This window comes from Marmota flaviventris, chromosome X (assembly GCF_047511675.1).
Source record: "Marmota flaviventris isolate mMarFla1 chromosome X, mMarFla1.hap1, whole genome shotgun sequence".
Classification (NCBI taxonomy): domain Eukaryota; kingdom Metazoa; phylum Chordata; class Mammalia; order Rodentia; family Sciuridae; genus Marmota; species Marmota flaviventris.
In genome coordinates, this window is record NC_092518.1 from 41805770 (window position 1) to 41821384 (window position 15615).

At 39.0% G+C, this 15615-nt stretch overlaps 1 protein-coding gene across 3 annotated transcripts in view; it reads right to left on the reverse strand.

Moving 5' to 3' along the window:
• Nucleotides 1–15088, reverse strand: part of Clcn5 (chloride voltage-gated channel 5) — a 162875-nt gene extending 147787 nt beyond the window's left edge. Inside the window, exons 1-3 of one of the 3 annotated variants that reach the window (XM_071606217.1) lie at nt 14949–15088; nt 14222–14345; nt 12708–12863 (exon numbers count right to left, since the gene is read on the reverse strand). In XM_071606217.1, coding sequence (XP_071462318.1) covers nt 12708–12723 — 16 coding nt within the window. In that variant the 5' untranslated portion in view covers nt 12724–12863; nt 14222–14345; nt 14949–15088. Of the gene's footprint in view, nt 1–12707; nt 12864–14078; nt 14154–14221; nt 14346–14948 lie in introns of those variants that run through there. The other 2 variants (XM_071606218.1, XM_071606219.1) reach the window with 2 other exon arrangements.
• Nucleotides 15089–15615: the final 527 nt, after the last annotated feature.

The following is a 15615-nucleotide window of genomic DNA, read 5'->3' on the forward strand; positions in this document are numbered from 1 at the left end:
ATTAGGGTCACTTACCATGGGACAGTCACTCTTGTCTCTGAACACCCACAACTGGGTGAAGGAACTGTGCATTATACCAAATCAAGTGGCCACTCAGATGAATATCCCTTGACTTCTTGTATCACAGGCCAAAGCCCTCTTTTTGAGGTGAATAAGCCTGAAGGGATTTGAATACTTAATTTAAGCAAAACTCCATAATGTAAATATTAGAAAACTTATATCTCCTCTACTTCATACATACCTCTATTTCTCTTCAGGTCCTTAAGCAAAAGGCTCAAGAAATTGTAGGCTAGATTCACTTACAACATTCAAACGAGTTGAACAAGAACAACAGCTATTATTCTAGACACTGAGACATTTAATTTTTAAACTGTGGTCTGTAATACAATTACTATACTGTTTAGGTACTTAAACCCGCAAGAGATTAAAACTAATGATATAATTATAATGTTTCATCAAAAAACTAATAAAATCACAATCTTTATATAATTTAATCTTATTTATTTTCTTAGCATTAAGATTTAACAAAGCAACATCTCCCCTAAGCCCTATGTCCATGGATGATTCCTGGTGACTTTTAGAGGCCCATAGTTTTATGACCCCCCCCCAACTCTGCCTACTGTTCTTTGGATTTGACTTCCCATCTCAACCATTAGTATACCTTTTACTTCTTACAAAAAAAAAATAGTAGTTGCAAGGAAGAAATCTAGTGGGATATAGTTTTATTTAAACTTTATTATTTATAGAGATATCCTAGATTGTTGTAAAAAGTCAAGCAGTTATAAAAAAGTGTCAAGTGAAAATTTAAAAAACCCTAGACCTACTACCCCTAATGTCCAAGGTAATAGAGAACTGTCTCTAATGCCTCATTCCAGAAATTTCCTAAGCATATGTAAGTAAACATATATTCAAACTCTTATCTATCTATCCCAACATAACCCCCCACTTCTTTCTACTGTACAAATGGAATCCTATAATACATATCATTCTGCACCTTTTTCCCCACTGAAAAATGTATCTTCATCATCATTCCCTGCCACTGTATCTACATCTACTTCACTCTTCTTATTGAGGTGAGCAGCAGCCCATAGTGTGTATACACCATAATCAACATATCCATCTCTCATGGTGGACATTAAGATTGCCCATAGTAAAAAAAAAAGGGCAACAACAAGGTAACCAACATTCTTGTAACAAGTGACATTTGTTCAGTTCCTTTTTAGTACAGATTCACTGGATCAAAAGGTATTCACATTTTACATTTTCATAGGGACTTCCAAGCTGTCTTCCAAATGGACTCTACCAATTTATATTACCACCAACAGTGCACAGAGGTAGGCTTTTAAGTCAATGGTCTGGTCTGAAGCTCCTGCAGCTCAAATAGAGAACTAGATATTTAACACAAGAATAGCAAAGCACTGATTATCAGAAAACCAAGTGCCACAGTTGGTGGCAACAACACCCTGCTGTGACTAGCCTTGCTCCCATCCAAATGCAAATTCAGAGGGTGCTATTCCTCAGTATTAATCCAGCTCTTAAATAATAGATTTGTTAGATTGAGATTTAAAGAGTAAATTCAGCATAGAAGAGAAAACTATACTGCCCGTGGCAATATCACCCATAATTATCTCTAACACCAGGAGTGCTACATAATGGTGTGATATAAGGTAGTTTCCACTCACCCATAATTAGTTAAAGGTTTTGGCAAATGGAGACGCACTTTGAATTTGCAAGAACTCAGTACATCAGCATATTTATGGATGGGATGATCTTACTGAGAGATTTTGGTAGTTTAACAGAGAATGGGGGGGGGGGTCCTAGCAGTGAACCTCTGTAAGCAAGACTCTGAATCACATCTAGAATAACATTTGGTCAATATTTTATGTTTTGTGAAGCACCTTAGCATACCTTCTTCATTTAATCTCCATCATAAATCTGATAGAAAAGCCAAACAGCTATTACTCATTAAACAAAAATTAAATGAGCACATACCATGTGCTGGGCACTCTCTGCTATGTACTTCATATTAGATGAATGAGACATTCCCTGATCATTCACGGGTCACACACCCAATAGACCCATCTTTGAAGGCTTCACATTACCCAGTCAGGATTACTTAGGCAACATGTCCTACACAGCCTGTGTGACCTGCCCCCTGCCCATTCTTTCACTTTTATCTCATACACCTTTATACCTCATTCACTATGGACCAGCAACCCTGGACTACAGTAGGAAAGAACACCAATTTTTTTCCACATCAGGGATTTCCACTTAATTTACTTCACGTTGGATCCTAATTCTTTGCCTGGATAACTCCTACTACATCTTTCAGGTCTCAGATGAATCTGTCATTTCCTCCCAGATCTCTGCCCCACCCCTCTAAATTATGCCTCATCTATTTTTTCATACGTCTTTCCTTGCACTCACACACTCACAAATATATGGAAATACCTATATATTTGTTTGCACTCCATTTCCTCAGGAGACTGAAAGGCCTGAGAGGGCAGTAATCATGACCCCAGCATCTCCAGCCCCAATCCAGACCCTGGCACACAGCAGAAAGAACTAGAAGATTGAATGAATGCAGCCAATACCCTTGAGGGCTAAACAACAGAGCAGGGAAAATACACAAAGAAAGTAAAGACAAATTTTACCAGAGGATGAGGGAGGCTATGTTTGCTAAAGGAAGGGAGGTATTTGCCAGGAACACTTCTTACTGAAATGATTTAGGTGAGCAGGGTAGGCAACCTGCAGGTGGGGCAAGAGCAAGTAATACGTGCTGCTTCTCAAAATTTGGGTTTTGATATTTGAGTGCATGGTGGTACAATTATTCAACACAGAGACATGTAAGGAGGAAGCTCTGTTATTATTTATTACCACAGTACTGAACCCAGGGAAGAAAAGATCTTGGCAGAGTTGGGAATTTGGACAGCAGGAAGTCCCCTGCTCACCTGCTTCTCACCATTCTCAAGCTAAGTAGGAAACAGCACGATTTCAAGTAATTTTCAGTGTTGAGTCACAGGTGGCTCATAGGTCAAGCCAGACCAAAGGGAGGGTGGTGGAAAGACCAGAATATTTAGCATAGACAAAGCCAGGTGCTATCTCTACATCTGGACATATTTTTGGCCAGAAGATGTCAATGATGTAATTAAGGATGTTTTTCTTGGAGGGTCAGAAGAAGAAAGAAGAAAAATTCAGATCATGGCACTTGCAGGGAAATGGATGGAATTAGAGAAGATTATGCTAAGTGAAGCTAGTCAATTCCCAAAAAAACAAATGCCGAATGTTTTCTCTGATATAAGGGGGGGGTGACTCAAAGTGGGGTAGGGAGGGAGAGCATGGGAGGAAAATTACGTCTAGATAGGGAATAGGGGTGGGAGGGAAAGGGAGGGGGAAGGGGAATAGCAAGGATGGTGGAAGGTGATGGTCATCATTATACAAAATACATGTATGAAGATGTGAATTTGGTGTCAACATACCTTATATACAAATAGAGATATGATAAATGATGGTATAAAGGTATATTAAGAATTGTATGCAAAAAAAATAAGAGAGCTCATGTATAATGGCATAATTTGGTGTGAACATACTTTAAATACAGAGTTACAAAAAATCGTGCTGTGAGTGGATAATTATGAATGTAATGCACTCCACTATTGTCATGTATGTAAGAAATAAATAAAAAGAAAGAAAGAAATTCAGTGCCTGGGTATCTCACATTATCTGGTAATAACCATTTCATTTCTACCGGATGGTCCCAGTCCTGGATTTCTTTCTTTATACTCTGTGTTGTAATTTCTGTTTCTCTATGTTGTCATAGAAAGTAGTCAAGGGAGAAATCCTAAACAAATACAATAAATTGCAACCTAATGCTAGAATTGTTTGGAGCTGAAAGGCATCACAACATGACATTACTGAAAGAGTTACCTCATACTACTAATTCCTCAACTGTTTCTCTGGTCTGACCACAGGTCTATAAATACCCAGGGTGTTAATGAAGGTAGTAAGAAGAAGAATCTGGCATTTGTTGCCACCAATAGTGAAACTTCCTAGTCCTTCCTCTCTCCCTACGCTGGACACCCAAAACAGCTCTACATGAAACAGGAAGCTCTGAATCATAATTCTGGTTAAAACATAAGAACCGATAGTTTATTTAAAAAAATGCTAATGTAGTAACCAGAAGAAAAAACTATCTCAGGAGCTGCAATGAAAACACAATGTTTTTAGGGGAAAAAAACTAAACTTTTCATAGTATCAATAAAAGATAGTGGGAGCCAGGCGCAGGGGCACAGGCCTATAATCCCAGTGGCTGAGGCAAGAGGATCATGAGTTCAAAGTCAGCCTCAGCAATGATGAGGCACTAAGCAACTCAGTGAGACCCTGTCTGTAAATAATACAAAAAAGGACTGAGGATGTGGCTCAGTGGTAAAGGGAACCTGAGTTCAATCCCTAAAAAAAAAAAAAAAAAAAAAGAGTGGAGAAAGACAAACATTTAGCTAGAAACTATAAAATTCCCAAGCCAAAGGGAGCCAGCCTGATGCAATGGGGCTAAACAGGTAGACAAAGAGCCAGCTTTGATTAGTGTTAAGTCCCTGGATCTGGTCCTGGTCTAGGTATTTTGTGACAACTGTGTGACCCAGAATGTCTCACTGGGCCTCAATGATTCCATTACAAGATTAGACATTTGAAAGAGATCACCTCCAAAGATCATTTCCAGTTTTAAAACATCCCTTTCATAACATACTTAATTTATGCCCCAATTATAGTATAATCAAAGCAACTACAATGAGCCAGCCATTTCCATGACAGCCTCATTCATTCACACCCAGAAGTATGTGACGTAATATTATCTCTTTTGCATATTCTAATAATAAAGGCCAGCCTTTGCATGCACTCAACAACTGCCAGGTAATTGTCAAATTGCTGTATAAATGTATTAATGCATCACATTGTCCCAATAGTTCTATAAGTAGCTCTCATTACTAATCCCATTTTACAGATGAAGATGGCAAGGCACAAAGAGATTAAATAACTTGCCCAAAATCACAGAACTAGTAATGACAGAGCCAAAACTCAAACTCAGCTAGTTTGTCTCCAGAGACTGTACTTGACCTCAGATGAAACAATTAAGTCTCTTAGAGTTTAGGTAACTTTGGCTGTCCAATGGCAGAACTGGGTTCAGATCCAGGTGTATCAGATTCCAGGGCCTGCAGCTGTGTGCTTGGGAAAGAATGATTGACTCATAAAGAATAATTTCCTGAAAGGCTGTTTTCATTTACCCCCTACTCAATTCTTTCCACCACAATTCATCCCCCATCTATTTCTCTTGAGTTGTGGAAAGGTAACAGGTAAAGAGAGACAAAGAACTCATTTAAAAATTTTTTTTTTAAATTATATGTTTGTTTTTAAATTGACAAAGAACTCATTTCTTGAGTACCTGCTGTAAGGAAGGCACTGTGCCAGATGGAGGGGAAAAAAAGGGAGAGGCACTGCTTCCTTACTACTGCTATAAAAACCTGACTTTCATTCCAGAGTCACAAGGGTACTAATATTTTGGTCAATAGTCAGGACCAGATGGGTTTTTTTTTTTTTTAGGTAATAGCGGTCCAATTAGCAATCCATGGGGCTACCCAGATTTCACACTGACCCTCTGTCTTCAATTCACTGACTGCTTTGTGACAGTCCCTCCTGGCCCACCAAATGTTAGCTAAATATCCAGAATGTTTACAAATACCCTGTGATGTGCTAAAAAAAAAAATCTGCAAAGTTGAAACATACACTCCCTTTGGATCTGAAGCCAGCAGGACAGTTTCTCCTTGCAACTATTTATTTTATAACAATTTCCTCTGCCTTATTTTCATGCATACCCTGACATATTATGTCACCTCGTCTTATTACGTAATGTCTTCTTTCCATGCAGTGTATTCCCCTCCATTTTTACACAATCTCCCTGTCCCACACTCTCACTCCCCAAAGGACATTTTGGAATCAATAAGACAGCCAAAAATTACAAGAGTACTTGAGGAAGTATTAATAGCAAAAATCCTGCTTTAACCACACTCTCCAGAGCTTGGTTGCTTTTGTTTTGTTTTTTGTTGTTGTTGTTTGTTTGTTTGTTTTGTTTTGTTTTTTTAATTCAAAGGTAGAGGGGGACACAGAGTGGCTGAAACAATTTTTCATAAATCCAAATGCTATGCTCCATGTTGGAGGCACTTTTTGATAGTTGAGTGACTTTTACATCTCATTTTCAAATCATTTGTTCATGTGTTATACAAGTAATACATAGCCAGGCACAGTGGCACATGCCTGTAATCCCAGCAGCTCGGAGGCTGAGGCAGGAGGATCACAAGTTCTAAGACAGCGTCAGCAACTTATCAAGGCTCTAAGCAACTCAGAGAGACCCTGTCTCTAAATAAAACATAAAAAGGTCTGGGAATGTGGTTCAGTGGCTAAGCACCCCTGTGTTCAATCCCTGGTATAAAAAAAAGTAATATAATTTGTTGCACAAATTTGGAAAATAAAAGATAAAAATTAAGTGGAGGGGGTAAGTGTATACTATCACCTGAAGCAAGCCACTTTAGCAACTTTGAATCATTTCTTTACATTCTGTATTTATCTCATGAATATTTTGCACAGCATTAGTCCTGATTAATGGCCAGGTTATTATGCTCTATGGATCTGCCATAATTTACTTATATTTTCCTGGTACAGAAACTATGTCTTCAGTTTTGGGTTTTTTTTTTTTTATTAGTTGCTCAAAACATTACAATGATCTTGACATATCATACATTTGATTCAAATGGGGTATTAATTCTTATTTTTCCACTATGTCTTCAGTTTTTAAATGTAAATATCTTTTAAATAAAATGTGTGTGAGTGTGTATATATATATATACACATATATATACATATATATTTCCTTCAGAATGTATACTTCAACAAGTAATGTGTGTTATTCACAGATTAAAAAATAAGTCAATAACAATTTCTTTTAACAATTTTTGCAGTGCTAGAGATCAAACACAGTGCCTGTGTATGTAAGCACACACATTCTACAACCAAGATACATCTATTTAATACTTTTGCATATACCATCTGAGATATTTCTTAATATTATACATACATGGGTACAAACACATGTTAAAATGTGGTCATACTATTAATATTAAAATAGCAATAATACATATTGAATTCTTGCCATATGCCAGTCATTATGATTTTCCCATTTAATGTCATCAACAACTTCTCAGTGGTTCCCAAATGCACAATAGAACCACCTGAGGAACTTAATAATACTAATTTCTCCGTCTCACCCTCAGGGATTCAGATTCAATTGAGCTGAGTGAGGCCTGGGCTTCAGAAATTGGAATTCCCCAGGTGATCCTAATAGGCCCTGAAGTTGGGGATTATTAGGTTAACTACTATTTCATACCTATTTTACTGATGGAGAAATTAAGGAGCACTAAGGCAAGTTAACTACCCAACACCATACAGCTGATAAAGAATGTGTGCGACCAATTTTCCCATTATAGAAAACAGTGCAACTAATATCTTTATGATACATCCTTGGGCACATCCTTAATTATTTAGGATAAATTTTTAAAAAATGAATTGTGTAGTCAAAAGGTAAACATACTTTTTAGTTCTATTAGAATGTCTCTCTTCCACATTTTTATTGGTGCATTATATACATAATGGCAGAATTTGTTGTTACATATTCATACATGCACACAATGTAACAATTTGGTCAATATTCCTCTCCTGCTCCTCCACTCCCTCCCCGCCTCCCACCTCCTAGTCCTTTCCTCTATTGATGCCCCTTTATTTTCATGGGATCCCCCACACACCTTTTTTTCCTTTTTCCTCCCTAGCTTCCACATATAAGAGAAAACACATGAGCCCTTGACACTTCTGGGTTTGGTTTATTTCACTTAACATAATGATCTCAAGTCCCATCCATTATCCTGTGGTAAACCCATTTTTTTAAAGTTTTTGATAAATATTGCCAAATTGACATTTCCACTAGACGTGTTTTAAAACGGTTGCTCACTCAAGTTCTTGCCAACACTGAGTTCAGTCATTCCATTTTAATCTTTGCAAATTATATCAGAGAAAATTGCCTCCCATTCTAATTTCCCTTTCTTTGACTACACCTGAGATAGTACCTTTTTCATGTTTACTGGTCATTAGGATTTCTCCTTTTATATATATTCCTTTGCACATTTTCCCCATCCATTGTACTTTTTTCTAGTAAAACCCTCCTATTTTTCTTATTGCTAAGTGTTTATGTATTAAGGATAATAAGTCTTGTTGCAATTATTCCTAATTTTCTCATTAACTTTATTTATGGCTTGTGCAGAAGTTTTTAATTTTCATATAATTGATGATATTAATCTTTTTCTTTATTATTCTGCCTTTGATATTATGCACACAAATATCCTCCCTACACCAAGATTATACAGTCTCCTCTAATTTTTTTAGTTCCTTTATCATTACTCTCTTTTTTAAAAACTTTTATTTATTTAATGCAGCAGTTCCAAACAGGTTTACGCATCAGGATTGCTCACAGGGCTTCTTTAAATGTTCAGGTCCTAAGACTGAAGCATAATTTGAGGGGCATGAGACCTGAGCAAGAATATTTTTAAAGGACCATAAGAAATTCTGATGCCCTCCTCCTTTATAAAGAAAAACTATTTTAGCTGAGTACAGTGGTGCACACCTATAATACCAGGGACTTGAGAGACTGAGGCAGGAGGACTGAAGTTCAAGGCCAGTCTTGGCAACTTGGCAAGATCCTGTTTCCGAATAAAAAATAAAAAGGACTGGAGATATAGTTGAGTGGTAAAGCACCCCTAGGTTCAATTACCAGTACCCCCCAAAATAATATTAATCCTTCTAAATTTAAGTAGGTGCTATTTTTTCCAAATTATTTCAGCATGTTTGTTAAATAAATAATTTCATTAATTTGAAATGTTACTTTTATCCTAGTAGTAAGTTCCAGGAGAGCAGAAACCATGCCTGTTTACCTTGACCATTGCATCTCTAGGGCCCAGCACACAACTCAAGTTCAATAAATGTTAACTGAATAAATAAATAACACCTGACAACGTAAGTCTCCAACCTCAAAGTGGGTAGTCTCCTCTTCAATATTTTCTCTTTTAGTTTTAGTTGGACACAATACCTTTTATTTTATTTATTTATTTTTATGTGGTGCTGAGGATCGAACCCAGCACCTCACAGGACATGCTAGGTGAGCACTCTACCACCGAGCCACAACCCTAGCCCTTCAATATTTTTTTGACCATTAGACCAATAAAACTGATATTATGCTGGGCACAGTGGCACACACCTATAATCCCAGCTACTCAGGAGGCTGTGGCAGGAGGATCCCAAGTTTGAGGCCAGCCTCAACAACTTAGCAAGACCCTTATCTCAAAAGAAAATATTTTTAAAAGGGACTGGGGAATGTATCTCAATGATAAAGCATTTGCCTACCATATACAAGGCACAGGATTCAATAAAAAATGACAAAGCACAACTGATGTTATTAAGGCTCACCATAAGTTGTCAAAAACCTTCTGTTTAACGTGGACAGAACATGTATTAGAGTTCAAGGCCAGTCTTGGCAACTTGGAAAGATCAAAGTGAAATCAAAATAATACTATTGACAGTGTTTAAGGGGTACAGGGTTTCTGATTAAATTCTCCATGGAGGAATTAGACAGCAATGATCCAAGAAACCAAGGAGATTTGGGTTTCTCTACCTCTTACATTTTCTCAAATAGCTCCTCAGAGACTGACTCAGAAGCTTTGTTGAGTTTGACACATTTCCATAGAAAGAATACTGGGATAGGGAAACAGGAAATCTGGGTTTTAGTGTTGTCACTAAGAAGAACTAGTATCTATCTAACCTTAGGCATGTTGCTTAATCTCTAAGTTAAGCTAGATATTCTCTGAGACTCTCAGGGATTCCAAGGACAAACTGAAATTATCTCCATAGAACAGAATCCCAAACCCAATCAGGGTAAAGGAAAATAATAGTGATAGCAGTATTTGTAGTAGTAATAGCTATCACTACATTTTACTGAGCACTATTATACACTAAACAATATTCTGAACATCATTATACACCAAACAAGCATTTTATGGTTATAATAAACGCACACATTTATATGGCACTTACCATGTTCCAAGTGTTTTGCATGTATTAGCTTAATTCATCTTTACAACACTATAAGGTGAGTTCTATTTTTACCCAATTTTCATAAAAGGGGAAACTTAAACACAGAGGGGTTAAGTGACTTGCCCATAGCCTCACAACTACCAAGTGATAGAAACTAAAGAGTTGACTCCAGACCCACACAGGTAACTATTAGACCATATTGCCTTCCAAAATATCATGTCACTATACTTCTCAATTCAGAAGTTGTACAAAAGAAGGGATTGGCTGTAGTGATCAAAAGAATTTACTTATGTGTACTGCTCCTCTCTTCACTAATACTTGAAAAATGAGGTTTCACTTCAATGTAATTTTAAGAAGAGAAGATTTCAGGGCCTTGCAAGATGTATTATTTATTAAGAAAATATGATCTTTTTTAAGGTTTGTCAAACATTAAAATGTTTTATTGTAAAATAAATAAATCATTAACAACTAAAGACATGTCATTAGCCATAGGGAAAAACAACACAAGCTCTTCATGCATCATTAGGAACAAAATTTTATAGCCCTACCTGCACAATCTCCAGTTCTATAATTTAAAAACTATCTATGAAACAGTGACCTGACAGCCCAAACGTACCTCAACCCAGATAGGTCAAACCTAAGCTCAGTACTCTAGCTTCTACCATAACTGGGTCCTTCTGCCACTTCTCCTGTTCTCAATGGCACCACTAGCCTCCAGCCCCCAAACTGGCTGGCAATCTTGTCACATCCAGTCACAGTACATTCTAGAAATTATCCTCTTCTCTCTAATCTCACTGCCCCTGATTCTTCTGCTCAGACTCTCACCATCTTTCTCCTAAATCACTATTCCAGAAACCTCCTGAATGAATCCAGGCTTTCATTATCTCCAGCTCCCACCCCACCTCAGCACCAATGCCAAAGTAATCTTTCTAAAACAAAATCTGCTTATGTTACTTCCCTATTTGGAATCTTTGTCTCCAGGATAAAGTGTAAAATCCTTCCTAGAACATACAAGGTTCTTTATTTTCTGGCCTCCTCCAACTACCTTCCCTGCTTTGTCTGAGGTCATGCCCCTATACATCTCATACTAGGCAAACAAAGCAACTTAAAGTTCCTAACAGTGCTGCTCTGTCTGCCAGAATGCAATTCTCTCATTTGCCCATCTGGCCAACACCTACTCATTTTTAGAGTAGTTCAAGATTCAAAATTCATCATGCTTTTCTCTGGGCTTCCATCACATTTTGCTCCTCTCCCTATTGTAACACTGGTTCAACATTACACAATTATTTGTTCATGTCTGTCTTTCCTAAACCACAAGGAACACTCTAAGGTTCTGCATCTTATCCATCTCTTGTATTCTGTTTGTTGAATGAAGGAATGTCTCGGGATTTAAGTGAGTTTATCCAAACTGCTCTTTTTAAAAAAATATTTAAGTTTTAGGTGGACACAATATCTTTATTTTACATTTATGTGGTGCTAAGAATCAAACCCAGTGCCTCGTGCATGCTAGGCGAGCACTTTACCACTGAGCCACAACCCCAGCCCCCCAAACTGCTCCTGAATGCCCATTATGTGAGTCAATGCCAGCATTCAGGCCAAATCCCATTTCAACAATATCTTTGACAATCCATATAAATCAAAACTATGACATTTGTATGCCTACGAATTTTAAACCATAACCAGCACAATGAAATATCTTTAAAAGATACGTTAATCCACTTAGAAACTTATCTGTTGAATATTTATAGATATTCAAGCTACTTCACTCTACTCCATCTAAGTGGTCCTTAACCTTTTGTGGATCACAACCAATTTTGGTGTTATTTATCTATTGTTTCTTAAACACAAACTCCCTTGTGATAAACATAAGAATGCCATGTACCCCTGAAGATTCCAATACAATCCCCAAGGACACAATCCTCAACCCCATCAAAAATAAGATAACTTCGCATGTGAGACAAATTCACAAGTTCACAAGAGATGTGATCTATCAGCTAAGACACTGTTGAACTTGGTTCTTCGTAGCTTACATTGTTAAAATAGGCATTTTTCTTCTATCAGCAAGTACAAACATTACAACATTAAACATGCTTTTTCAAACTGCCTAAATCCCAAGAAGGTCTTTATTGCAAAGGGGAAGCCAGAGAGGTACCAATATCTGTGTCCCCCATCTTTCAGAATCTTGTGATACAAATCTGCTGGTAACAAATGAGACACGCAAATAAGAAAACATCTTTCTCATTTCCTCACATATAACCCCCATGAGCACATGTTTAAATGAAGAGAATTATTTCAAATGCTTCTGGCATGACATTTTTCTAATTTCCCCCAACTACCACTTGAAAATAATTTGAACTTCGAGCTAGCAGCAGCTTCTTTTAAATTAATGTGCTTTGTCCTTGTAAAGACAAAGGGTTAAATTAAAGAAATAGCTGGCTGCCTGCCACTGACTTGGAGAGTTGAGTGGGGGTGGAAGATAGAGGAGAAAGAACAACCAGTTAGAGGAATAAGTGCTAATTTCTTACCCTGCCACATGGCCATCTTGATCGTATCTTCTCTCACACTGGGGTCACAGGCTCAGTTTCCCTGAGCCCCCCAGTTTCGTAGGGAAACTTGAATGGCACTGAGATAGATAAACAGCTATGTGGTCCTCGTTTCTGCAATATGCTAAAGCCCCAAATCTGAAAATGCAAACACAAAAAATAAACACTTAAAAAGAAAAAAAAATTCAAATGATTGAAAATTATCTCCTGCCCCTCTCTGAATCTCTCTTTTAAAGACAGGCAGACCAGACACAGCAGTGTCACATATTCCTTGGGCATCAGGGTATTGCTGAAGAAAATCAGAGATCTAGAGTAAGTTCATGTTGTCATTCAGTTTTGAATTCTACATGAATCACTGGAGCTTTAGTACTCGGGGTTCAGAATCTCAAAGGATGAGTGGTTGGATGAGATAACTGTTGTATCTTTCCTATTGCAAAGTCTTGCATGTAGAATGAAAGGCAGCATTACTACCCAACCCCCTCCTCAACTCCCCAAATACCCAACTTTACAGTAAGTGATCAGTAGAAAGAAGAGCAAATTTTGTATATGCTAAAGTTTTAAAATAGGTCTTACATAGGAAGAAAAAGAAGAAGAAAGTAAGTATAATAAAAGTAAAGAATGATGATACCCTTTGGGTGGTGGTTCTTCCTCTCCATTTTATTTTCCCCACTCTGCAAATTTCCTATAGTGAATGCATATTGCTCATATCAGGGTGAAATTAATCAAAGAAAAAGGAAAATGCAAAAATAGAATGCTAGTTTAATTACAATCTAATTAATTTAGCTAATTCCTACTATTACAACTTCAAATCTAGTCTTAGGTAATACTGTTTGCAAGAATATGAAAAGAAATAGGAATGTGACAAAAAAATGAGAGGTCTGACTACTGTACATAATTTGATTTGGTGGTTTAATATATTAAACACTCTACTTGTCCATTTAAGTTCTTACTTAATAATTGGGTCTTCCTTACTTAGCACACAAGCCAATCTGCTTTTTCTCAAAAAAAAAAAGCCCTCTCCTTTTTGACCTACTGAACATCAAAGTAGATTGCTATTTCTATACAACCAAAACGTCCACTTCTGAATTGAAAAAGCTAAAGTACAAACACTGAAGGCTACTACTAAAAGAATCATGTTAGCTGCCTTTAATGACCTTTTTTCTTTAAAGGACAAAAAGGTTAATGTGTACACCCATCCCCAAAACACCAAGAGAGAAAAGACAGTGCCTTGGATAAGGAAAGTTTCGCCACGTCCTAGGAAACGAGGAACTTTAGAAAGTCCCAGGATGAATTCATCAGGAAAAGGAGCTCCAAAGACTTATGTGGAACATGGAACAGTTTGTTTTGGTTTACCTTTTCTTTTCATTTTTTCCTTCTCTTATTTCATTGTTAAGAAGTATTGTGCGCGTCTTGGGACAAGGAGAAATTTAGCATTTGTAGTTAAATCCAGAAAGCTGCTAATAAATGTCTGAAGTGTATGTAAGGCGGATTCTTACTGGCTTTTAGTGCTCCAACTTCTGTATTTCCCTCATTTATGGGGGGGGGGGGGGCAGTTTCCACTGACGTTATCGCACGGGCACACGTACAACTTCACTCGGAACTCCGGGCAACTGATTTGCTCTGAAATGGTCATAAAGGTAAACGCGCATCAGTGTAAAGGTAAAAGCTTTCTCTTACCCCTTACTGGCAAAGGCGCTCAAGCGCCAGGCTCAAAAAGTCAAGCGAGAACCAGCCACACGCGTTCAAGTGGCAAAAGGAAAACGCGCAGCGACTACTTTTCGGAGAGTATGAACTCGACTTCGCAAAGACCCACACAAACCTGAAGCAAGTCCAGAGCCGGAGGGAGAACAGGGGCCTCGACTGAGCTTTCCCAGAAAACGCCACCCTATCCCAGTCCTAGAAAGGGGACCATAGGCGAAAGCAGGACACTCTTGGCGCCGCTCCGTAAGGAAACTTCGCTTGGGCAGCCCAGGGACCCTTCTCGGAGAACTGGGTTGGGCTCCCGGGAAGATGCCGCCCCGCACTAGCTAGAACTAGCCTGTCTACCTCCTCGGAGTGCCAGGGGGCGGCGTCTGGACTAGGGGAACCCCGTCTCCGGGGGACTGAGCCAGCAGGGGAGCGCTTCCCCTGTGTCGCTATGATCAGAGGGTGCTCCGAGGGTGGGCCGGGGACGAGGGGCCCACTAAAGACCTGTTGGGGAAGGGACAGCCCATTTGCCTTTACCTGTCGCCGAGGTTAGGAGCTGCGGAGTCTGTGTCCGCTGCCGGTGGGCAGCGCGCTCAGGCGGCTCTGGCGTCCAGTACACTAAGTTGAGCTAGCGCCCCACGTAGCCGGCAGAGCTTCATTCACACAGCCCAGTCAGGGAGGAGGGGGAGCAGAGCGGGCGCGCGGCTCATGTGACAGGCGCCTCCAGAGTATCAGCTCAGCCCAGCGGGCGTCTGCGCGTGCGCGCCACGGAGGGCCCTTGCCCGGCACCTCGGCCTGGGCAGGGAGGGGCCACAGCAGCCTAGGAGGAGCTGCTGGGAGGAGTTTCAACACGCGCAACCGCAGTAGGACGGCCCGGCTCGCTGCCATATTTAATGAGGACTGGGCGGGTCCAAACCCAGTGCTGGGCGTGTTAGTTGCTTTTGAAACCAATGCCCATTCTGTTTCACCGTTTCAAGCCTGTCAGTCCCTTGATTTTGGTTCTGTCCTTAGCATGAAACTGTTTATCACGAACTTCTGGCCCACAGAGTGGTTAGTAGTAGAAAGCTAATACTAATAACATCAGATCATGTATTTTGAGCCTCGTATATGCCAGGCACTGTCCAAAGCCCTTTACTCTTTTTTTTCATCTCACTTAATAATGCACATGATAACCCCATGGAGTATGTACCATTATTTCTCCATT